The sequence below is a fragment of the Dreissena polymorpha genome, chromosome 9, assembly GCF_020536995.1.
Source record: "Dreissena polymorpha isolate Duluth1 chromosome 9, UMN_Dpol_1.0, whole genome shotgun sequence".
Taxonomy (NCBI): Eukaryota; Metazoa; Mollusca; class Bivalvia; order Myida; family Dreissenidae; genus Dreissena; species Dreissena polymorpha.
The window spans coordinates 57,322,876-57,349,349 of NC_068363.1; the positions used below are offsets into that span (position 1 = coordinate 57,322,876).

The window sequence follows — 26,474 nt, forward strand, 5'->3', positions numbered from 1 at the left end:
AAGTAAAACCAGAATATAGCCGGGGTACAGACACTCTACTTTAATAATGTTAAACACAATTAACCACTAACTATGTGTATTCCTTCATATTAGTAGGTTTCTTAATTTCTTGCTATTTTAACTTGTTGGCAGATTACATTTAAAAAGATCTTCGTCGTTATTATCCACCACCGTGGCCAACGGAGAACTTTTTTGCCAACTTTCAACAGTTGTTTTATTAGCATTTTAGTGGTTCCTTTTTTATTTTAAAACAGAGGAATTTAAATCATTCAGTATTGGCAGTACAATTTTATTACTCGATACAATTTTTGCCATACACAAAGAATCAATTGTACTTTGAGAAGTAATTTGTGTTGGCTTGGAAGAAGCCATGCTGACCACTTCATGTAATTTAATAAACACATAAGCGCTTGACTGTCTGTTAAAAAATCAATACTAAATTTACCATGCATCTAGATGCTACAGAGTATACATACTGACTGGCTAACTATTTCTACAACCAGCTCTAATTTTTACGATAACCAGTCTCATTTTTTGGCTAAAGACAATCAGCTGTTTATATTTTTTGTTTATGATGTACGCATCAGTGCCCCAGATAAGCTGTGTATCTGCGTCTTTCACCCTATTAAAATGTCTAAAAACGCAAAGAAATTCAATAACATGCCTATTGAAAACGCAACCATTTTGATTTGTGCGCAAATTCGTCAAATTCAATGCGTACAACACAATAGCTTCAATCGAAGCTAAATGCTCATTTTCGGTATTTTCTCTTTGAAATTATTATCGTCACGCGTATTTATTAAGCAAGCGCCTGGATGACGGAGCATGAAAACAGTCAAGCTTTATTCAAACTCTCTGCGTTCTAGATTTCATAGTTAAATAAAGTGTGATCAAATTGTTTTCCTCGACATACATGCGTTTTCAATCTGACTTTATCCGTCGCTCATTGTGCATGTATTTATAAAGTGCCTGTACTTTCAGTTTCTATAACGATGCAAAATAAAAATGTCTAAGAGAGGTCGAAAGACTTCCGCTATTGTTGAGAAAAAAATATCAGTCGATCGCAAACTGTTTCGAACCAAGAAAGCAAGAGCCAAATGATCATTCGTGTTATCGATTTTTTTTTGTTTTAAGTTTATATTAAGGACAGTTTCAATGATTAAAGATGTTATGAAATATCAGTTTATTAAAGTTAATTATGATAGTTTAAAGTTTTATTGAATCAGTACAAGTGAGCATCTTCCACAGAAGTAAAACATTAATGATATAAAGGTATGCATTTTTATAAATTATTTCACCCTATTTCAAGAAGGAAATCACCCTATTTTTCAAATCAATGGGTGAAAACCCTATTTCTCAAATAATTATCTGGGGCACTGCGCAGAGAATTTACAGCATTAGCGTAAGTCCAGATTGGCTTGCTTAAATGTACGCACGGAAATGATAAATTGAGCGTATCTTGATATTTCGAATGCGTATATTACGCTGATACGCAGCTTATCTAGAACGCTGATTATTATTAAATAAATAGTGAAAGCTGTTTTTGCAAAAATTAGAGGAATTTGCAACGCAAATGGTCAGTATTTTAATTAGAGGAATTTGCAATGCAAATGGTCAGTATTTTAAAAAGTGTGCAACTCATTTTTCGACAGTTAGCGACTTTTTTTCTCACAAATTTGAATAGTTTGAGACTCATATTTTCACAAATTTGAACAATGCTCAATTAATTATTTTCACTATTTCCAACAGTCACAAGTCATTTGTTCACAATTTTGAACAGTGTGCAACTTACAGGGGACAAAAATATTTCTAAACTGCACTCGTCCTGCAGGACGAGTGCATTTAAATGTGCACTCGTCCTGCAAACACATGCACTCGTCCTTGAATATGTGTGAAATAAAGTTTGCAAAAGGCTAATATGACTAATAAAATTTACTATATCACTGCTTAAATGCTGCTTACTCAGTTATTCATGCCAGCTGATCAAAAAAGAAATGTTGAGCAGTGAAATAAGTTATTTATGAGGAACACAAAATAAATAAATGAAGACTGCTTTTTTACTTTTTTCTAATGCTTGCGTGCTTTCCGTTTGGGATGTTTGAACATCAAACCCCCCCCCACCATCCCTTTAAAGAACGCTCAAATGTCAGACATTTTTCGGACGAAATTCAGACTAGTTATAAACTGTACTTTGCAGTTAAATAATTCTTTAAAGCGGGTATATACGATTTTGTGAAAAATTAATGAATTTATATTAACTGTGTAAAATACTTATTATATATATATTTCAATATAAATTAACATAAAAGTTAAGAAGAACATGTGTCGAAAAATGCGAAATAAGCCAGATATTAAATTCTGAAATTGAAAACGGCTGTACAGCCGAATTCGCCAGCATGTATACCATACATGTACGATGTGCATCTAAACTTAGTTTAACGGTTTATCTGAATTCTTGCAACGATATCGATCTATTCATACGACACACGAACACCATCTCCGATCCTAATACAAAGACGAATGCTTCGGTTATTGTAAGAAAATATGTACGTCACTATCGGCTCGGGGCGCTAATTTGTCTTTGCTGCAATTTATGAAATTGGGCTTTAATGTATAATATTTCTTGCCTATTTTGTGTTATTGTAACATATTTTATCAATATATTAGAATTAAACACATATAAAAAATCGTATATACCCGCTTTAAAAATCAATACTTACAGTGAATGCAGTCTGATGTTTCCCTGTCAACATTGACACCAATATTTACTCGCGACTTAGTCTCGCATAACAATGCGCACCTGTTGTATGAAATTTACAATTACAATTTCCAGTTCATTCTCGTTCTACTTTCGGAATAGATATGCTTTAACTTCCCTTTAAGAAAATGATTTTATTTAATTATTTACGGGTCCTAAAATACATATTTTAACATCAGCTTTTTCTCTCGTCCTGTAGGACGAGCGCTTTAGGGAAATTCACTTGTCCTTTAAAGATTTCACACGTCAATATGAGCAGACGAGTGGAATTTTTGTCCCCTTACTTATTTTTCCATAATTGTCTAGATTGCGAGGCTCATTTTTTACAACCTTCAACATTGTACGACTCATATTTCACAATTTTCAACATTGTGAGACACTTTTTTTACATTTTTCTAATGTTTGCGACTGATATTTTAAGTATTTTAAACAATGCATGACTCATTTTTTCACATTGTTGAATAGTAACCACCCATTTTTCTTACTTTTACATGCACGACTCATTTTTCCACAATATGAACAGTGTGCGACTAATGTTTTCAAAAAATGAGGCGGCAGAGGTTGCTGCACAAAGATAAAAAAGCCAACTGCCATAAATTTTATCCAAAAAAGAGCAACATGGCTTATTGGAGCTAAACAACCCTTTCTACATGTACTTTCAACAAGCACACAGACCAATGACAGTAGGACTACTGGCACTGACCGTTGGTTCATCAGCATGAAAAATGGGTGTCAAAAATAGCACAAATAATGTAAAATGTGTAATATGCATGTATAACGATTAACGATAAAACTTACCAACCACTCGACCAGGAAACATCTGTTGCAGACTATGTGGGATTCAGGATGCTCTCCTAGCTGAAATAATTCGCGTTCAGAATAAATCTGAGTCTGAGCCAAGAGTCTGCCAAAGCAAAAATCATCAAAAGACTCTTAGGCGGCAATTTATATTGACTAGATGCTCTCCCACTGGTATCATATGCAGATCAGTGGGCACAAGAACGTACACAACATCATTAATGTCAGCAATATATATCTCCGACTTCAAACACACAGCTTGCAAAATCGCTGAATATTGCACAAAAGCAGCTTCGTTACAAACTTCCAGCAACTCGAAATCCACAAGCAGTCTCGTTCCCCACCCACTTTGACTTCGCAGCGAAGGCATGTTTTTTTGGGGGAAACCGTTAACATCTCACAACTAAACGTATACTACGAAGATTGACAAGTTGAAAAATAAATTACTCTTATCACTTCCAATTTGCGCACTACGTTAAACTCCAGTTCCATTTTGTGTTTATTGTTTGAAATGTTACTCTACACATTCGCTTTGAAAATAGCGGTTGGCGGGGAGGTATAAAACCCGGAACTATCCGGAAATCTTTATGGTAAAACCCGGATCCGATATAAATGGTTATAACTTCATTATTATTCGTCCGATATTAATTATAATGGTACCGTTGTAAAGAAGATCCTCTACAGATTCTAACCATATCAAAATATTGTATGGCAGGGTCGTAGTCGGCCTGTAAATCGCGGACAAAGTCGGCCTGTTTTAACGTTTTTTTTTACACACGCAAATGCCGAAAAGAAAACCCGGATCCGATATAAATGGTTATAACTTCATTATTATTCGTCCGATATTAATTATAATGGTACCGTTGTAAAGAAGATCCTCTACAGATTCTAACCATATCAAAATATTTTATGGCAGGGTCGTAGTCGGCCTGTAAATCGCGGACAAAGTCGGCCTGTTTTAACGTTTTTTTTTACACACGCAAATGCCGAAAAGAAAACCCGGATCCGATATAAATGGTTATAACTTCATTATTATTCGTCCGATATTAATTATAATGGTACCGTTGTAAAGAAGATCCTCTACAGATTCTAACCATATCAAAATATTTTATGGCAGGGTCGTAGTCGGCCTGTAAATCGCGGACAAAGTCGGCCTGTTTTAACGTTTTTTTTTACACACGCAAATGCCGAAAAGAAAACCCGGAACCGATATAAATGGTTATAACTTCATTATTATTCGTCCGATATTAATTATAATGGTACCGTTGTAAAGAAGATCCTCTACAAATTCTAACCATATCAAAATATTTTATGGCAGGGTCGTAGTCGGCCTGTAAATCGCGGACAAAGTCGGCCTGTTTTAACGTTTTTTTTTACACACGCAAATGCCGAGAAGAAAACCCGGAACCGATATAAATGGTTATGACTTCATTATTATTCGTCCGATATTAATTATAATGGTACCGTTGTAAAGAAGATCCTCTACAGATTCTAACCATATCAAAATATTGTATGGCAGGGTCGTAGTCGGCCTGTAAATCGCGGACAAAGTCGGCCTGTTTTAACGGTTTTTTTTACACACGCAAATGCCGAGAAGAAAACCCGGAACCGATATAAATGGTTATAAATGCATTATTATTCGTCCGATATTAATTATAATGGTACCGTTGTAAAGAAGATCCTCTACAGATTCTAACCATATCAAAATATTGTATGGCAGGGTCGTAGTCGGCCTGTAAATCGCGGACAAAGTCGGCCTGTTTTAACGTTTTTTTTTACACACGCAAATGCCGAGAAGAAAACCCGGAACCGATATAAATGGTTATAACTTCATTATTATTCGTCCGATATTAATTATAATGGTACCGTTGTAAAGAAGATCCTCTACAGATTCTAACCATATCAAAATATTTTATGGCAGGGTCGTAGTCGGCCTGTAAATCGCGGACAAAGTCGGCCTGTTTTAACGGTTTTTTTACACACGCAAATGCCGTAAAGAAAACCCGGAACCGATATAAATGGTTATAAATGCATTATTATTCGTCCGATATTAATTATAATGGTACCGTTGTAAAAAAGATCCTCTACAGATTCTAACCATATCAAAATATTTTATGGCAGGGTCGTAGTCGGCCTGTAAATCGCGGACAAAGTCGGCCTGTTTTAACGTTTTTTTTTACACACGCTAATGCCGTAAAGAAAACCAGGAACCGATATAAATGGTTATAAATGCATTATTATTCGTCCGATATTAATTGTAATGGTACCGTTGTAAAGAAGATCCTCTACAGATTCTAACCATATCAAAATATTGTATGGCAGGGTCGTAGTCGGCCTGTAAATCGCGGACAAAGTCGGCCTGTTTTAACGGTTTTTTTTACACACGCAAATCTAGATGACAATATACAATATACGCACCGTGAAGAAACTAACTCACAACTTATATACAGAAAATATTTGAATTAAATCATTAAAGGCACTTCTAGCAGAAGAACCTGGAGTTCGTAAAGACTTTTATTAAAAAGTAAGGAAATGAACTTTCAATTATTACTTTAATCAGCAATTCAACAACAAACGGGCCATATTAAAGGGTTTCATGTGACCTAATGAACTGAACTGTTAGCCCAAAAACCCCGCCCAAAACAGATTGTCATCCTATTCGTTGCCATCCTTGCAACCACAATTTACCTACCACCACCACCACCACCCCTACCACCACCACCGCCACCACCACCACTACCACTACCACCACCGCCAACACCACAACAACCACCACCACTACCACCACCACCCCTACTACCACCACCACCACCACCATGTGACGTTACGCCCTGACCTGATAGAACATCACTGTAACGCCGGGGTCCATATTCGTATGTCGGTGTTGTATGTGTAGGCGCGGGACGGCTGGACTGAGTATCAGGCCCTGGGTAAGTCGGTCTAGTTGGTTTCGTTAGAGACGTGACGGCTGTTTCTATGTTGCTTGCAACCGTGTTCGTACCATCTATGGTCAGATGCAGACCATCTCTGCTGAGGAGATAGACATTGGCTCCTGCAATGAGACCAAGCTAAGATTGTTAAAAAAATGAACAACTATTGTTTTTAGAGAAATGTATAGATAAACAATAATAAGAATAGCAGTTAAGTTTTTCTTCAAAATTTAAAATTTCGCATTGTTTACGAAACACCCATGTGTTACGAATTTGCGTTGTTCGCCATAATTAAAGATGATGGACATTTAAGTCGAGGTCGATATTCCATGATACCACCATAGTTATGTTGAATACATAATATATAATAACAGTGCCACAAGATTGATCACCAATGTCAACATCTATATTTTTCCAATGTGTGTTAGCAAAATAGTTTTTGAATGTCAAAACATCCTGATATTGGCGGTCTTCGAACCCATAACCTCCCGTTCTATATGCGACCTCTCAAACTCTGCCGCACGGAAGCTTGATGTAAGTAGGCCAATAGTTAACAAACTTTAAGAGAGCGTAAAACATTAGCCAATTGTAGCGTCTTTTCATATTACATATTCAGGGAAAATTGAAGTTACTTGCGGGCGAAAGAATAGTACTATCAAACTCAAATATCCAAAAGCATTATCGATAGTTAAACGTGTGGATCGATATTACGGGTTCACATAGTATAAGAAGATACAGTAAAACGTAAGTTTGTTTACCGAACATGGTGTGGAATTCCGGATGTTCAATGACACGAACCCACGGCACCTTGCTGGCAAACTCGCGTAGCAGCTTGTTGACAACGCCAGCATCGTAGTTCCAGTGTTCTAGGAAGTCTTGTCGATAACCGTTGCCATTGAAGCGGTTCCGTGCCCTTGGGAGTAGTTCGGATATAAGGATAGTCGCGCTTGGTGTAGCGTTGTGTACCCCTTCACAGAGTGCCACGATGTCCTCAAAAACTCGAACCGGGGTCTTTGTGCCGATGTCATTTGCACCGACGACGAAAACAACAACCTGTAAATATGGTTTAATGTACAATGAACGGGATTTGATGTGAAGAAAAAACAATATATTCATGTTCCGTTCATACAAGAGAAATTGAGAAAAATAAGATTCAGGTGAGATGGGGACAAAGAAGGATGAAAATTCTTATCGCGCATGCATACGACCAGTTTCTTAGGTTTTACCTTAAATTGGTGGGGTCATCACAGGGGAGGGGCTCAGGCGGGCACAAATATTGACCAAGCGTGACCAAATGACCGTTACGAAGGGCATTCATAACGTTGCATATAAGTGACACGAGTGTGGTCCTTTATGAAAATTTAGGTTTAGGGGACTCAGAAAATTTAGTTGAAAATCCTAACAAGTATTATTAAAGTACGGAATCCGGATAGTGCTATTAATAATCTCGCCCTACTTTATATACGATTGTGATAAAACAAGTAATATCAAGAAACATGATAATTATAATGACGATTCTATAGTGTGCGGTCATTTATTTTTCAATTACAAATGTTTCACTATGAGTTGTGTATTAGGCAGCAGCGAATTTACTGTGTATCTCATTTCTGGAGAAAATCATATAATGAATTCACTGATAAGGATCTTGTGTATTCATTTAGGATACAATGTATTCATGGCTCAATTCTCACTATTACAGGTTTGGCACACCGTACTGTGTACGAATAAACAATGCATATTAAAAACTTCAAAAACAGAAACACAGTTGAAAGCGAGTTGATACGGATTTATTTGTATTATTCAGTATAATACTTACAAATATACACAATCAATTTTTGCAAAAGATGTTATTGAAATTCCGTAGTATGGTTCTGATATTCTAGATGTGGTCAGAAGATATGACCAAACATTTACAAGGGTGTTTTAATGATATAATAGAATAACACTAACACATACAAGCGTGTTTGTATTTACATTGCCTCGATCAAAATGCTCAACCTTATTCAACATATGAATATTTTTTTTTCTTAACCAAGGAAACATACATGCTTTATGAAATGAACACTTTTTCAGATACGGAATACTATATAAATACTGTGTTTGACGGTAATAGCCGTTTTACTGAGACAGTGAATTGTTATCATGAATAACAATTTACACATAAATATTAACCTTTGTATGGGGGAATTAGGTATTCAGATTCAGGAACAATTGGGGTTAATAGAATCAGATATTCCAATGGCCATAACTTTCTACATAATAGACAGTACATAACTTTCCGCAATTACGCACAACTGCATGTCGCCCTGAATAATGTCCATGAGTTGAAAGAAAATCAATTGAAATTGCAAGGAGATGCGTTCACACAAAAATTATTCTTATACTAAGTATATTGAAGATATAATCATAGGGTCATTATTTCAGTTTAATGGCATGCGATGTTTAAATTTCCGAATAAATGAAGTGTAAAAAAAATGAAATTATTGAATACTAACTATTTACTACATTTAATCTTTAAAAAATCACAATTTGGAAAACTCACGTGTTTTCGCAAATATTGCAAGTTCGCGACTCATTTTCACAATTCTGAAGAATTCGCGACTTCAGAAATTTCACAAATTAGGCATGTTTCTTCAATGGCCATTATATACTTTCTTTAGCGCGTTACATGACTTAACGAGTGTTGGTTTCTATTCAAATCTGCTAAATACTGCGCTCTTAATTAGAATCGCATAAACGGTTTTGGTGGCATTGTTGATGACGTAAATTACTTAGATTATAAGACTTATACTACTAAATGCTGATTGAGCAAATACGACGTAAACAGATCATAATTTCAACAAAGTCATAATCTTGATGCAATTTATGTTTTTATGAACGTGTTTACACGAGCATTAATTTGTACCCGCGCTTTCGGTAAATCTAGTAACCGTTGATAGATATATAAATATATTTACGTAAAACAATGACACTGCGATAAGATGCACTAACGCGCATAATATAAAATGGTTTAAGAAATCAAGTATATTATGACCAGGTCGGAAATTAACTCATTAGCAATGGTTACCCACGCTTGATTTATAACTAACAGACCCTAAAAACAACGACAATATTTACATAGCTTACAATTAAAGACTATATCAGTTATAAATTATGTCAACCCTCCTGAACATCAACATACAACGGACAGTGAACGAGTACATGTATTTCATCCTCGATCTTATCTGTACAATGAAAACAAGTTCTGTTACATAGCTCATTATTTTCATTCCGGTCGGTCTCTAGCCTGACTACTGAACATACTAATATTCGCGAATAAACCTGAGTTCACAGAAATGAATGCTATTTACATTATTATTTCATGTTTCAAAATTAGTGTGCACTTAATCAACTAGATCTAATAATTAGCACTTACTCATTCGTACAATAACAAAAAATCTGTATAAATTAAGACTCGTTTCATGAAGACTGAAATCAAAATCATGATGAGAGCTCGAATATACGAATTTGAGTTTGTTAGTGAATTTTACTTTAAACGAGAACATTGCACTATGAATGCATACTAATTCGTTGATTTTGGACCAATTCGTACAAGTTTTTACCCGCAGCCTTGGAGCGTTCAAGTCTCTCTCTCTCTCTCTCTGGTGTTAAATGCAATATACGTTTACAATCTCATATTTTTGTGCAGTTATTTCAGCTTGTGGTCTTGTTTACATAAGACGTTTAAAACGATTTTACTACTAGCGAAAGGCAAGTCAGTCTTTCGTTGATTTTTTTGTTCTAAAAAGTGCTTTCTGCAATGCGTGCTTATACTTTTGTAAGATACGCTAAAGAGAAGTACAATTCCTATTACCAAAATATGAATCATTTTCTGCACACGTGAAATGCAAATTATTTCATTGCGAATGAGATGCTAATAGACTGATGTAATGACAGCGATGAATTTAAAGAATCTGTTTGTCTTACATGTACACTATACATGAAAGGAAGGTATCATTACTCTCGTTTATTTTATATATATTATTATGAAAAATTATTTCGTTAAAGGCATAGTCAAACGGAAATACTTTTCATGGTTATTATAATATATCATTCCTTCACTAAAATGAATGATATATCTTTGGATAATTGTCAATTTTGTGGTTTAAATTTGAAATGTCATAATATGTAACGTCTCTTACAGAGTATATTATATATACGATTTTGTAGTGACTGTCATGTTTTATACATAGCACACACAATGCACCCATATCCGATTTTTCGTCATTTAAAGTCAAAAGTTTCAATTGGTTGCATCAAAATATCACTCACTACAAGTTGGTTTTTAACTACTTCAAAAAATGAAAATGCCCCTTTAATTGACTATAGAGGATTTGACACCATTGAGTTAATGCTGTTAGTACAGATGACATAATAGTTTCAGATTTTAATTCGCACCGTTCGCTTAACTCAACGTTCAATGGCACGCGAACTTATTATTGTAACTAATGCAAGCTAAAAATAATATGTGAATATTTTCTAAAAAAACCACTATCCTGCGAAAATGGATCTTATTTAATTGTGGTTCCCTCTTATGTTGTCCGTCGACTTTAAGAATAATGTGTCAGTAATAAAAGTATTGTACATATTCACATGCTTTGTAATAAATGAAAGATGCAAATGTGTCCAATTCATCTTTTTCAGTGCGCTTAATGTAGCTTCTTTAATATCCAACTTAATTAGCGCCGTCTTTATTAAGGCTATGTCTATTTTAAGAACAGATTACGGGGCGCCTAGATTACAGTGAAGTTTATACTAATGTGCAACAATGATGTGGGTCCACTCTCGTTGTTTATTTTATATGTACATAACAATTTGGCAATAAATGACATCAGTTATTTTCAGTAAATCCAATTTGTTCATAACAGTAGCCAGGTGCCTGAGATAGAGCTGATAAATAGGGATAACCACAGCAGGTGGCTAATACACAGTGTAGACTTCCCCTGTTGTATTATTGGAATTGTTTTTTATCTGATTGGCATTTATGAAGTGTATTAATTCGGGTCTGTTGGCGATCATTTTATGTGCAAAACTGTGTTTCTTACTGACTTTCAATCGTTATGCTTTTAAACACAATTTCATGAAACCATTTAATTAAATACATTGGCGCGTTGGAACATGAATTGTAAATCAAGCTGAGTGGTATCAGTTTTTAAATCGCATAACTCGCTTAAATCTACGTTCAATATCACGCACGCTTAACAAAATTATAAAAACATCACGTGATTCATTATATTGGTTTAAAAAAGTATGTACACATATGATATGTATTGTTATATTTTGTTTTTGTTTTTAATCAACAAGAAAAAATAAAACATTGTCATATATATAGCGCTTTACCTTTGCAAAATTCTACATTACATAAAGAAGTATCGTATTTGTTAAAGTGAACATGCTTGACATATTTATAATGCATTATTACAAGTAATATAGTGCACACGGAATGTGACCTTTAACTTTATGCAATCCACATTTTTAAGCGTCGTATTGTAACAGTAGCAGACAACAGGCATCAGGTTAATAAGAATAACTGATGTATTTATAGAACGTGAATAAAATCACCAAGTAACATGTTTTGAAATTACAAATAATAGTATAACATTATTCATCTATCAATAGTCATTAAAAGCTATGTTTAAAAGCAAATAATATCAAAATGTTTGCCGAAATAAACAATTGTGCTGTGTTTGTGTCACGCTCTATTGGTATTTAAGTCGGTCCATACAATCACCGAAAAGCACCGAAAGGCACTCAATTTCTCTCTCTATATATGCAATATATCGTTTCTAGCGTGTGTTAACGGGTTTAATTAGTTATTAATGGTTATATGAATGTATGTCTATACTACATTTTGCCCAAAATTGGATTAATATCGGCAATATACCGACCGAATAGCAATTCATGTCAAGACCGAAAAGCAATCAATTTCTTGTATATAAATGAAAAATTGCGTTTCTATTGTGTGAGTAACGGATTAAATGAGTTATAAATGGTTATATTTTATGCATACTTATACTACCTTTTGTTTATTATGATGTATTAATGCCCAAAATTGGATAAATATCGGCAATATACCGCCCGAAAAGCACTTCATGTGACGACCGAAAAGCACTCAATTTCTCGCTATATATATGAAAACTTGCGTTTCTATTGTGTGTAAACGGACTAAATTAGTTATAAATGGTTATATTTCATGCATATTTATACTACCTTGTGTTTATTATGATGTATTAATGCCCAAAATTGGATAAATATCGGCAATATACCGACCGAAAAGCACTTCATGTGAAGACCGAAAAGCACTCGATTTCTCGCAATATATATGCAAAAATGCGTTTCTATTGTGTGTTAATGGACTAAATTAGATAAAAATGGTTATATTTCATGCATATTTATACTACCTTGTGTTTATTATGATGTATTAATGCCCCATATTGGATAAATATCGGCAATATACCGACCGAAAAGCACTTCATGTGACGACCGAAAAGCACTCCCGCGACAGCACAGAATCACCGAAAAGCACTCAATTTCTTCATATTTTCATGAAAGTAAGCCATAAGTGCCGTTTATAATGGATTGAAAACATGTACGTATTAATTAAGTAATTAATCACTTCGTTAAATATTGATTTAAGTGTAAAGATCACGCACAAAAGTATTTTTATTTGCAACCGAAAAGCACTATCGCGCCAGCATAGAATCACCGAAAAGCACTCAATTATTCTATATATACATGAAAGTAAACTATAAGGGCCGATTTTAATGGAGTGAAAAAATGTACATATTTATTTAGTCAATAATGACTTCGTTAAATGTTGATTTAAGTATAAAAATAAAAAAGGCAGTTCTTCTTTTCATTTGCATCAAATTAAAGGTTAAAGACCGAATGTTTAAAAAAAAACTGCTATTTTATGAATATATATCAAGCACGTACACTTAACCAAAAAATACGATATTTCTTTATTTAATGTAGAATTTTGAAAAAGTAAAGCGCTTTATACATAACAATGCTTCTTTCTGGTACTTCTTGAGTAAATAAACAACAATGTACAGCATATTATATTTGTACATAATTTATAAAAAGAACTATGCGCGTCCCATTGAACGTTGAGTTAAGCGAGAGTTGAGAATTAAATTACACATTCATTGTTTCATTATTTCTTTTTTACATTGAAATGATTAAAAAATTAAGTCAGAAAACCAGCTTTGCTGCATTAAATGACCTTTAACAAAACGCCATCAGACCCGAATGAATACACGTCATTTATTCCAAGCAGGTAAATAACAAATACTATAATAAAACAGGGGAAGTCTACACTGTGTATAAGCAACCTGCTGTGGGTATCGTATCAGCTCAATACACAGGAACATGGTCATAATGGCTACTGTACTGGAAAAATTGGATTTACAGTCAAAATAACCAATTTCGTTTAAGTCTACACTGTGTATTAGCAACTTGCTGTGGTGATCTTATCAGCTCAATACACAGGAACATGGCTACTGTACGGAAAAAAATGGATTTACAGCCAAAATAACTGATTTCATTTATTGCTGAAGTGGTGTGTATTTAAATTAACAACGAGCATTGATCCACCTCACCGTTGCACATTATATTAAATTAATTAATTTAATGAACTAATTAAAGGCGGCGCTAATAAAGTGTGAAGGTGGAAATTAAGAAATAAGATATATTTTCGCATGACACTGAATACACACGATACATGGATAAAATATAAATAAGACACATTTGAATCTTTCATTTCTCCAACAAAATAGCACGTAGTCACATATATCAGATAGCTTAAAGACCAGAAAACAATATAAGTTAGACACATTTGCATCTTACATATCTTAAAAAAAACAAACATGTGAATCTAAAGCAATACATTTATTACTGACACTACCTTTTCTATATGTTGGCGGACAGCATAAGTTCAAAGAAGGAACCACAATTAAATAAGATCCATTTTCGAATGATAATGATTGTATAGCAAGAAGTCATATATTAATTCTAGCTAAACTTGCATTAGTTAAAATAATTGTGTTCATTAAGTTCACATCAATCTGTTCTGTAAAAAGAGATAGAACAGATTAAAGACGGCGCTAATAAAGTGTGAAAGTGCGCGTGCCTTTGAACGTTGAGTTAAGCGAGAGGTGCGAATGAAATTACACATAATTAAAAACTGATAATATTGTGTCACCTTGCATTGTGCTAACATCAATAACTCAAAAGTGTCTCGATGCTCGCGCAATAAATGGTTTTAATGGAACCATTAAAATCGCTATTATTAATACAAAGCACATGAACTAAAATTCATGCTGCAATTTCTATTTAAGAGTTTCACGTCAATTAGAAAAACTTAAAACATTTACATCAATTTACGTATAAGATGATAAACAGCATGAAGTGCTTTTCGGTTGGTACATTGCCGATATATTTATAACTTGCTACCAGTTGATTATAACTATATATTTTATTTGATATTTTACATGACTGTCTTAGTCCTCTAAGCCGAAATGATCCGTAAACTAAAAAAGTTTCTTTGTGTCGTATTACTTAAACTAAATTTTGATTCACATCGTGCATCGAATCATTTCTGTCGGTCATGTCGGTTGATATTCATTATTTTTCTGGGATTGTTTTAGTATGATGCTGCTGCCTTTGCAAATATAACAGAATAGTTTATTTTTGACTTAAGCATGTGAAGCTCATCGTTATTAACATACATATAAATAACAGCATGCGTTGAAGTACACCCAAAAACACACATAATTTTAAAGAATAAATAATCTAAATAAACACGAAATATATTTCGTGAACATATTTCGTGAGAATGGTACATGGATGGGTTTAATACACAGTGGTCACACAATGTTATGCATATAGGTTTACAAAAATATAGATACAGTTACATATTTCTGACCTTATTTTTTTTTGTGAAAAATGTACTTCTATTTAACACTACATATATATGACATTTTCTCTTATTTTAAAGCATGTTAAACAATACATGGCTAGCTTTCTTAATACAGTTTTGTTTGTGCTATTAAGTAGTTTAATAAACATGAACATATTCGGTCGGATTCTATAATATTTCGGAATTAATGCATTCCTAACATCATTATAATAAGGACATTTAAGAACAAAGTGAAATTCATCCTCGATGTCATTTAGGTTACATAATATACATTTGCGTTGATCTCTGTCAATAAGTGTATATTCAGTTATTATCCTTTATAAAAGTGCGGCTCGTGTGAATTTGTGAATAGCAGAAGCATTTGTCTGCTTAATTAAGATCCGTGTTAGTGTTCGTGTGTCGTATGAATAGATATCGTTGCAGGAAATTACAATGATCCGTAAATTTAAGATCTGTACAGTATTGACGAAATCAGAATGAAGTATCTGGCGTATTTGGTATTTTTCCACACATGTTTTTCTTAACTTTTATTTAATTTAAATCCGTTTATAGGAACTCTATATATATATATATAGCGAGAAATTGAGTGCTTTTCGGTCTTCACAGGAAAAGCATTTCGGTCGGTATATTGCCGATATTTATCCAATTTTGTAGTATAGACATACAATCATATAACCATTAATTAACTAATTAAACCCGTTAACACACACTAGAAACGATATATTGCATATATATAGCGAGAAATTGAGTGTATTTTCGGTGCTTTTCGGTGCTATTCGATGCTTTTCTGTACTTTGCGGTGATTGTATGCACCCGTAAATAACTATGTATAGACATCGTGAACAATACATAGTGAGCAATCTACCCATATATACAATATATAATCATATCATAATATATATATATATATATATATATGTACTGTGCACGGTACTTACCGAAAAGAAAGGCGCAACTTCAAAAACGTCCCTCTCGTACATAAACTGGAGCGTTTTATATCCAGAATACGAGAACACTGTGTACGATCCCTTACACAAATAATCAGACAAGTACTTTGTCTGGCTATGTCCCACTACTAAAGGCATTGTAAGTAAATAAAATCAAACACAACAATTCGAGCACAAGGTCAATTAACACACTTTATATCAACACCGATTCATAAAATGTTTATATGATTTATATCGTGATCAAAGCTAGACTTGTATTGCAGTTATGATTTTTTTCTTAACAAAAAACTTCTTATTTAAGTATTCGGATCGGAACGGTTTGACAACAAGCTGTATATCTACCCAAGACCCAAATCTTCGATTGACAGTAAGTAAGAACAACATGCCAAGAGCAGATATACAAGGGTGGCACTAACCTGTGATCGCGACCATTGTATCCTTAATTGGCAGTTGTTGTTACTGTGTCCCCGGAAAATTTCAGGGTATTGCATGAACCATGTCACGAAATTGACATTTAACTGGTAATATCAATGTCAAAAGTAGCAGTAACAGACATAGTTACCGTGACTTAGTGGTCTAAGGTGCCCATCTACCTACCCAGGGGTTGTGGATTGATATGGCATCTTTTCATATTGGTATTAACACGGCCGTAGGAATAGGTCCATTGTTTACATTACAATGGTATCAAATAATGTATGGTCGGTTGGGAAAGTGATGATTTTATCACCTTTTCCGGGTAGTCCTATAGGCATTTGCGCGTGTACAAAACGTTAAAATAGGCCGACTTTGACCGCGATTTACAGGCTGAATCTGAACCTGCCTTAAAATATTTTTAGATGGTTAGAAACTGTGGAGGTTCTCCTGTACTACAATACCATTATAATTAATATCGAGTCAATAATACTGTTTTATAACCCCGTTTACCTTCTCCGGGTTTTCCTTAAGGCATTTCCGTGTGTAAAAAAAACCGTTAAAACAGGCTGACTTTGACCGGGATTTACAGGCGGACTCTGACCCTGCCATAAATTATTTTGACATGGTTAATAACTGTGGAGTATCTTCTTTACAACGGTACCATTATAATTAATATCGGACGAATAATAATGCATTTATAACCATTTTCGCTTTGATGCTTCGCCTTATTTCATATTATGCTTTCTCACAATATTTTTTACATATTTAGAAACAGTGGAACAATACCGTAACAACGGTACCAAAAATGTATGGTCGGTTGGGAAAAGGATGCTTTTATAACCCCTTTTAGCTTTTCCGTGTTTTCCTCAAGACATTGTTCTGTGTTAAAAAAAACACGGTATTTTTCGGTCAACTTTTACCGCACAGCGATTTACAGGTTAACACTGTCCCTGCCATAAAATATTTTAACATTATTAGAAACTGTAGAGGATCTTCTTTACAACGGTACCATTACAATTAATATCGGACGAATAATAATGCATTTATAACCATTTATATCGGTTCCTGGTTTTCTTTACGGCATTAGCGTGTGTAAAAAAAAACCGTTAAAACAGGCCGACTTTGTCCGCGATTTACAGGCCGACTACGATCCTGCCATAAAATATTTTCATATGGTTAGAAAATGTAGAGGATCTTCTTTACAACGGTACCATTATAATTAATATCGGACGAATAATAATGCATTTATAACCATTTATATCGGTTCCGGGTTTTCTTTACGGCATTTGCGTGTGTAAAAAAACCGTTAAAACAGGCCGACTTTGTCCGCGATTTACAGGCCGACTACGACCCTGCCATACAATATTTTGATATGGTTAGAATCTGTAGAGGATCTTCTTTACAACGGTACCATTATAATTAATATCGGACGAATAATAATGCATTTATAACCATTTATATCGGTTCCGGGTTTTCTTCTCGGCATTTGCGTGTGTAAAAAAAACCGTTAAAACAGGCCGACTTTGTCCGCGATTTACAGGCCGACTACGACCCTGCCATACAATATTTTGATATGGTTAGAATCTGTAGAGGATCTTCTTTACAACGGTACCATTATAATTAATATCGGACGAATAATAATGAAGTCATAACCATTTATATCGGTTCCGGGTTTTCTTCTCGGCATTTGCGTGTGTAAAAAAAAACGTTAAAACAGGCCGACTTTGTCCGCGATTTACAGGCCGACTACGACCCTGCCATAAAATATTTTGATATGGTTAGAATTTGTAGAGGATCTTCTTTACAACGGTACCATTATAATTAATATCGGACGAATAATAATGAAGTTATAACCATTTATATCGGTTCCGGGTTTTCTTTTCGGCATTTGCGTGTGTAAAAAAAAACGTTAAAACAGGCCGACTTTGTCCGCGATTTACAGGCCGACTACGACCCTGCCATAAAATATTTTGATATGGTTAGAATCTGTAGAGGATCTTCTTTACAACGGTACCATTATAATTAATATCGGACGAATAATAATGAAGTTATAACCATTTATATCGGATCCGGGTTTTCTTTTCGGCATTTGCGTGTGTAAAAAAAAACGTTAAAACAGGCCGACTTTGTCCGCGATTTACAGGCCGACTACGACCCTGCCATAAAATATTTTGATATGGTTAGAATCTGTAGAGGATCTTCTTTACAACGGTACCATTATAATTAATATCGGACGAATAATAATGAAGTTATAACCATTTATATCGGATCCGGGTTTTCTTTTCGGCATTTGCGTGTGTAAAAAAAAACGTTAAAACAGGCCGACTTTGTCCGCGATTTACAGGCCGACTACGACCCTGCCATAAAATATTTTGATATGGTTAGAATCTGTAGAGGATCTTCTTTACAACGGTACCATTATAATTAATATCGGACGAATAATAATGAAGTTATAACCATTTATATCGGATCCGGGTTTTCTTTTCGGCATTTGCGTGTGTAAAAAAAAACGTTAAAACAGGCCGACTTTGTCCGCGATTTACAGGCCGACTACGACCCTGCCATACAATATTTTGATATGGTTAGAATCTGTAGAGGATCTTCTTTACAACGGTACCATTATAATTAATATCGGACGAATAATAATGAAGTTATAACCATTTATATCGGATCCGGGTTTTCTTTTCGGCATTTGCGTGTGTAAAAAAAAACGTTAAAACAGGCCGACTTTGTCCGCGATTTACAGGCCGACTACGACCCTGCCATACAATATTTTGATATGGTTAGAATCTGTAGAGGATCTTCTTTACAACGGTACCATTATAATTAATATCGGACGAATAATAATGAAGTTATAACCATTTATATCGGATCCGGGTTTTCTTTTCGGCATTTGCGTGTGTAAAAAAAAACGTTAAAACAGGCCGACTTTGTCCGCGATTTACAGGCCGACTACGACCCTGCCATACAATATTTTGATATGGTTAGAATCTGTAGAGGATCTTCTTTACAACGGTACCATTATAATTAATATCGGACGAATAATAATGAAGTTATAACCATTTATATCGGATCCGGGTTTTACCATAAAGATTTCCGGATAGTTCCGGGTTTTATACCTCCCCGCGGTTGGCGTGTTGTTGGAAGTACATGTACATGTCGAATGTGTTATTGTAAAAACTATTGGTATTGTGTTATTAGTACAGAAATTGTATTTAAGTTTCGATTTCTAGCTTAAATTCATATATTTTGTTAGATAATTTGCGTTTAAATTTGATTGTTTGTTGCTTACTTGCGAACTATTTTTTGTGTAAATATGCATAGACGCTAGTGGATATGTAATCAGGTTACCGTATTTACAACAATAAAATTTAACGGCTGTTTGTTTTTGTTTGTTTTGTTAATATTTTCTAAAACGTATGTTAAACGAGAGATGAAATTATTAATTAATTTGGGAATAAAATCGCAATATGTATTATTTAAAATCAAATTTTAAGTGTCTAGCGCGTGAATTGTCTCCTGGGGGTGAATTGTGTTTGGGTTGCTATTAACGCTTCCGGCGAGAACTCATTTTATAGCGATTGCGCAATAAAAAACACCACTTTTTCGTAAATTTATCAAAAACTGGACTTTTCCCAGATATGACGAATACGCCAAAAGGTAGATCGCATTCTGGTCCATATACATGTCAAATTTCAGCACAAGTGTTGGGCCAGTTTTCAAGACTCCCAAATCGCGGCTATAACCAGGAGCTTAACGAATTTTAGTCGCCATTATCATTCGTTCAATTGAACGTCATCAAATGATGACGTCAATATAGCACTCATTCCATATAAAGATAAAAAGAGCGCGGAACCATGCTGTTAACAGACGTGACAACAAAGTAATACAAACACTAGGTTACATATAAGTGCAGTTCGTTACGACATTGGATTCATAAGTCTATTTTAAAACTGCGCTATATTCAGGACATTGTATACGTCTTATTAGTCATGGTCATGGGGTCAAAATCCTGACTAACAAATCAAGATTAGCAATCAAAATAGAATGCTCTTAGATAACAGTAATGACTTAAAAACAATTTCGACAATGGTGCGCTTTTTATTGAACAGTTCATATATGCCTTTGTCATAAACAGTTATTTTAATTATGTTTCTTAACCAAGTATCATTTGAAAATCAATATAAAAAAACTAATTTGCTGACAAAAAGGGAATTAAGTTTTAACTGTACCGGAGATGTTCCCTATATTTTCTAAACTGATATATTTCCTTATTAAATTTTATGAAAGAATTGTAAATTTTAGATTAAACTGTAAAACAGGAAACACATGTATTGATGTTACCTTCAATTATAACGTATAAATAATATAAGCGAGGCAATACACGTTTTGAATACACGTCTGCGATAAAGGCGCAGACGCATTCTCGTTAAGGGAGACAATGTCCCCATTGTAGATTAAGACCGTTTACTGGTATGCCTTGTGACACCACGTTCCGACACATGTTTAGATAAGATCATTATGATTAGATGCGTCATCGTTCTCACTTGACTGAAATATCTGTTACTGCGAGAATCGACGGGTGCTCGCGACGACAGAAATCTTTATTGATATATCTTTGGGTGTGCAGCATGACAAATATCACGCATCATCCTATGTGTTACATGTTAAAAACACGCACTTCGGAGGTAATATGAACAGCTATAGCCGAGAGAAAAATACTGCGATGTTAGCTTTTCCGATAGCCAAACTCGCAAATACCGATTCAATCTTTCAGCTGGCGATTGTTGACAATGAATAAAAAGGGCGATGGTAAAACAATATCAAGTTTTCTCCATAAATATATATTTGGTGTGCAGCATGGCCAATATCCTAGTTGTACCACGATAAAAACACGCATAGTAACGTTTTCAAATCCTTGGTGATAAAATAAAAAACATATTTCTTTGTAGAGATTACAAATGAAGTTTTATAGGCCATGCAACACTATGTCGTATGCACCATGATATTATAAATGATATTATGTTGGTGTTTGTGATCGCCAAAATCGCCATCGGCGGTTGAACCGTTCATATGGCGATTACAGTTTAAAATTTTAACGAAAAAGGCGATTCTGAAAAAATCAATGTTTTTCTACAAGTGTCACATTCTTTCCCCTTATATTTAAAGAGCACTTGGTACCTACGTTCAAGGGTTATTCGCCATAAATGCCACATATAGTAAGAGATAATCCAATACCATGACTTTTGTTCCGAATAATCAAAACACATAACCATACAGGGTGCAGGATCACCTGACTTTATGGGATTCACAAATTGATGTTTATGAATGTAATCACACCGGTATGTGGTGATTTTTTTTATATAACTGTTTAAAACACTTTTTTTACAGAATGTCTACGAGTGCATAAAATGCATTTTTATGCCGCTTATGTGAAAAATATCAGAATTTCTTAATTGAATAAACCTGTGTTCTTGGCCAAAATTCTATGTTTACAACATCCATTTACACGGTTATGCTGCACGCAACGTGAAATTTTGACCACGACTTCAGACGTAGTAAATAATGTATTCTTAAATATTAAGATATCGGCACAAACTGCAAGAAAAATGTATTTAATGCACTAAAGTAGTTGCAACATATTTTAATAACTGAGATATATGGAAAAATAAAGTTATTAACGGTGTGTTTACATTTTGTCCAGTCCATGTGTAATCATCTGTGAACCCCGCTGATATAGCACCCTGATTACACAGTCATGTAAGATGCATCACGTGACATTCTCAGATAACTTTCCAGGGGGTGTCCAGGCACCAAATTGTGATGTTCACTGTGCAATAGGTTACGAGAATGGGAATTGGACCGGAGTTAACTGGCGAATATTATGTTTGACTGACGTCGGACATAAAGTAGGAGTTCAAAGTTGTACTATTTACTGAATATAAAACGGGAATAGAACAGTACATTAAAGACGGTTTCGTGCATCACCATCCCACCTTTTCACTGTAAACAATTGTTACTTACGGCGAGTAAGTTGTGAAAAAACAATACCCGTTAACACTTGGATGCGCAATCAATTTAATGCCAGTGCAAGTATATTTCATCTTGTCTATTTATAGAACTGATTTACACCGTTTTTTTCTACAGCCACGTGATAATGACAAATCACTATACATGCATGTTATGTAATACCCGTGTTTTAGGAAAGAACACGAAATTATTGCCGTCGTCTGCAATGTCAAGTGCCACGCAAGGAAAGCTTGTGTTTTGCAACAGACGATGTGCTGTAACTAAATAAAGACTAGCAACTCAGATCATGCAGTATTTTAGTATAAAGAAATCACGTTATGAATAATACGATGCCGTAAATGTATTTTTAAAGAACCAAGAAACACCGGACTACGTTATTTGGCAAGTACGTTTGTATAAAAATATTTGGGAAAAGAGGGGGGGATGAAGCGGAACAGAGTTTATCACAAGAACCACCCAATCGAAAACCGGGGCGTCTGAAAACAATATTGGGGAAAGCTCTTACAGTGTATACCGTTACTGCCCATACATGAAAATAAATATAAATGGAATGAAAAAAAATCCACACTTAAGGAAGTATTTAATTTCAGTTACAAACTAATTTATGTAAATGTGGTTTGATTGATAATTTAATTCAATGCTTGTTGATGTCAATAAATTTATTACAATAATTATGTTTTTCATTTAGAAAAAAAGGTGAAAATGTAGGTCGTCATCGTAGCACTGACATTTGGCAACGTTTTTTTTTCCTTAGCGCAATCTAGTATAATAATAATATAGTCCGACAGGCAATTCGCACAGTCATATGATCAATTTTGCAATCTAAACAGTTATTCCTAAGTCCTATGCGTTATCAGTTGAAATCTAAAGCTTACAACTACGGCCATTCATCCACCATAACCATAATTTGTATTTACAACAATGCATTCGTGATTCCAATATAAATTTAATACAAATGATCTTTTAATAATAAGAAAAGTTACAAAAATTGCACGACACACATTTTATCAATATCAAAATCGCAATCACCATTAAGGCAAAACGTGCTTATCTGTACGATTGCTATTAAAACAAACTTTGATAAGTACAAATGCATTCAAGTAATAGATATAAATTTAAGCGGTGGTTATTACAATTTAATTACAGAGGATCTATTTTTATTTGTGTTTATCATGAAACAATTATTACATTTTTAATAGTTATAATTTACATACCTCTTACTTTTCATATACATTTCAACAATTTTAATGAAAAACTGAACGTTCGTCCTTTACGGTCTTTGTGTATCATACAATACCCGGTGTAATACTTTATATTATATCTGCAGACTTTTAACCGTATGTATTTCAAGTTAATTGAACAAACAAAAGCTCGATCCGTCGGAATATTATTTGATCAAAACGATACAATACATTAATTACAGACGAAGTCATATTTAAATTATCCAATTTTGCGATTTTGATAGTTCATTTATTAACGGGTAAATACATGTTTGTTGCACACGAATGCTGTCTTGCATTAGAGTTATATACAATACTGTCAATTTAATATTGATATCGAACATGGTATTTTGTTGGTACAATAGTTGCAATAGTTCGTATAATTACCTTCGCTGACTTAAAGTTAGAAATACACTTCTATAATATTGCATAAAAGCTGTTCAGACGATGTACATAACAAACATTCAGACGATGTACGATTAAAAGGAAAATATCGGGGATCTGGGGAAACAAAATAGCCATATATTTTGCTGTGCATCCGATTTAAGGAAGATAATAAGTCATTTACATTAACACGTTTAATTATAATGTAATTTCCTGCACTGATACTCGGAGGATGCAAAAAAACTATGTATTCGGTATGGTATAAATCGACCCATGCATGACATATTTTATGTTTGATATTGGGTTAAACGGTCATTAAACTATATAAGCAAAAACAAACAATGTGTACTTAAACGCTTGCATACCTTTATCAGTAATGTAATGGAACAGAGTCATATTAATAAAAAAAGATCGCAAGAGAACGCAGATGTGTAACGTATTGTCCACAAACCACTAGTTAAAACTGCATCAATACATGAACCGACAATGTAAGTTTTGTGTCATGATGGTAACAGACCGATGGCGACAAGGGTCTTTGCTTCACCAACATGTCAGTATGTTGACGTTTTTTCTCACAGTATGTTTTGGCTATTTTTTGTCAATTTCATTTTTTTGTTTGGTACCCAAACAATAAAATCATCGTCTGTAAAAGATCAGAAATTGAGTTTAAAAAAACAATCTTGTCTTTTAGGGCCTGGTTTAGTTTCCACATGGTAAATGACTGGAACACGTTGTGAAAAGAACATGTTGACCGATTATGTTGCACAGTATTTTACGGTTGTTTTGTCTAATATACTCTTTAAGAGCGGTACAACAAAATGTGTCTGCCGTCCATAACAAGTCAACACATAGGGCGAGGTTATGATGTAACCTTTATTGTACATGTAATACTGACAGAGCTTAAATCTATAAATATAACAATACAATCATGCATTTCATGGACAAATTGTCATATTGAACCATATTACTTTAGTTATGGCCCTTGTGTGCACAAATACGTATTTACTACTAGGTTCTTTTCTTCCAACGCATTAGTAATTTTGAAACATGTTTTTGTTTCTACAATAGCAGGTTTACCATTTGTTTTGCCTGTTGGCTGAACAAATGAAGTTGATTATGTTGCCTGTAACGTAAGTTATAAAAAAAGGTAACCACCAATTGAATTCGACGTTTTGAAAACGTCTTAATAGCAAACAATTAATCTTCAGATACTCTCTCTGGAAAAACAAATTGTGTTCATGTTAACCACTTAAAAACAAATATCACTATTTATATTCGTAAATTTATTGAAACTGGAATCACCGCTGTCGTCAATGCATTAGGGATTTCAATTGGTTTGATTGATAGCCAAACCTAAGACTTACCCTTTTATTAATCACCAACCACAAGCGCATCTAAACAAATGTTATCAAATGAACTATGCAGACGAAAAATGAGAACATGAATGAGAAAGTGAATCAAATGCTAGGCAATTTTTAAGAGTGCGTGTGGTAAATATAGGAAATTCTGTTAAAATGATTAGAAGGTTTTTAAGTTATTTGTATATAAAGAAAGTTGATTCATCTTAACAATGTCAAACTTTCAAGTATCTAGCGAAACGTGTCAAAAACAAACTTGGTTGAAGAAACAACGTAAAATATGGTTCATCCAAGGAAGAAAAATACCTCTACTGCTTATAGTTTCAGGAGAATTAAATATGACAACATTAAAGACATGTAGGGAATAAAATCAGACTCGTGTATTGTGAAGAAAATGCAATGAATTCTGATCAAACAATGATAGTGTGGGTATAACCCCAAAATATTGAACGCCATGGATAATATGCCATTTTAGCCAGTTTTGGGATACATATTTGTCTTTCATTACACTTCCATTTTTAAATTGAATAATTAACAGTCATAGCCTTGTTCGGAAAAACGTTATCAATCACAAATTAAGATATGGTTTATAATCCATATCCGTCAACTGGTTCAATAATCTTGAGGAATATGAACACTTTCATTAAATATGGATAATACAACTCATTCAGTTAGT

The 26,474-nt window shown here is 34.2% G+C and overlaps 2 protein-coding genes across 3 annotated transcripts in view; one reads left to right on the plus strand and one right to left on the minus strand.

Moving 5' to 3' along the window:
* LOC127846070 (uncharacterized) overlaps nt 1-8,335 on the minus strand; it is a 41,402-nt gene extending 33,067 nt beyond the window's left edge. The window contains exons 1-2 of the mRNA XM_052377248.1: nt 7,245-8,335; nt 6,312-6,608 (exon numbers count right to left, since the gene is read on the minus strand). Coding sequence (XP_052233208.1) covers nt 6,312-6,608; nt 7,245-7,602 — 655 coding nt within the window. The 5' untranslated portion in view covers nt 7,603-8,335. The remainder of the gene's footprint in view (nt 1-6,311; nt 6,609-7,244) is intronic.
* Nucleotides 1-26,474, plus strand: part of LOC127845792 (E3 ubiquitin-protein ligase MYLIP-like) — a 239,331-nt gene that overhangs the window by 179,738 nt on the left and 33,119 nt on the right. The window lies entirely within an intron of this gene.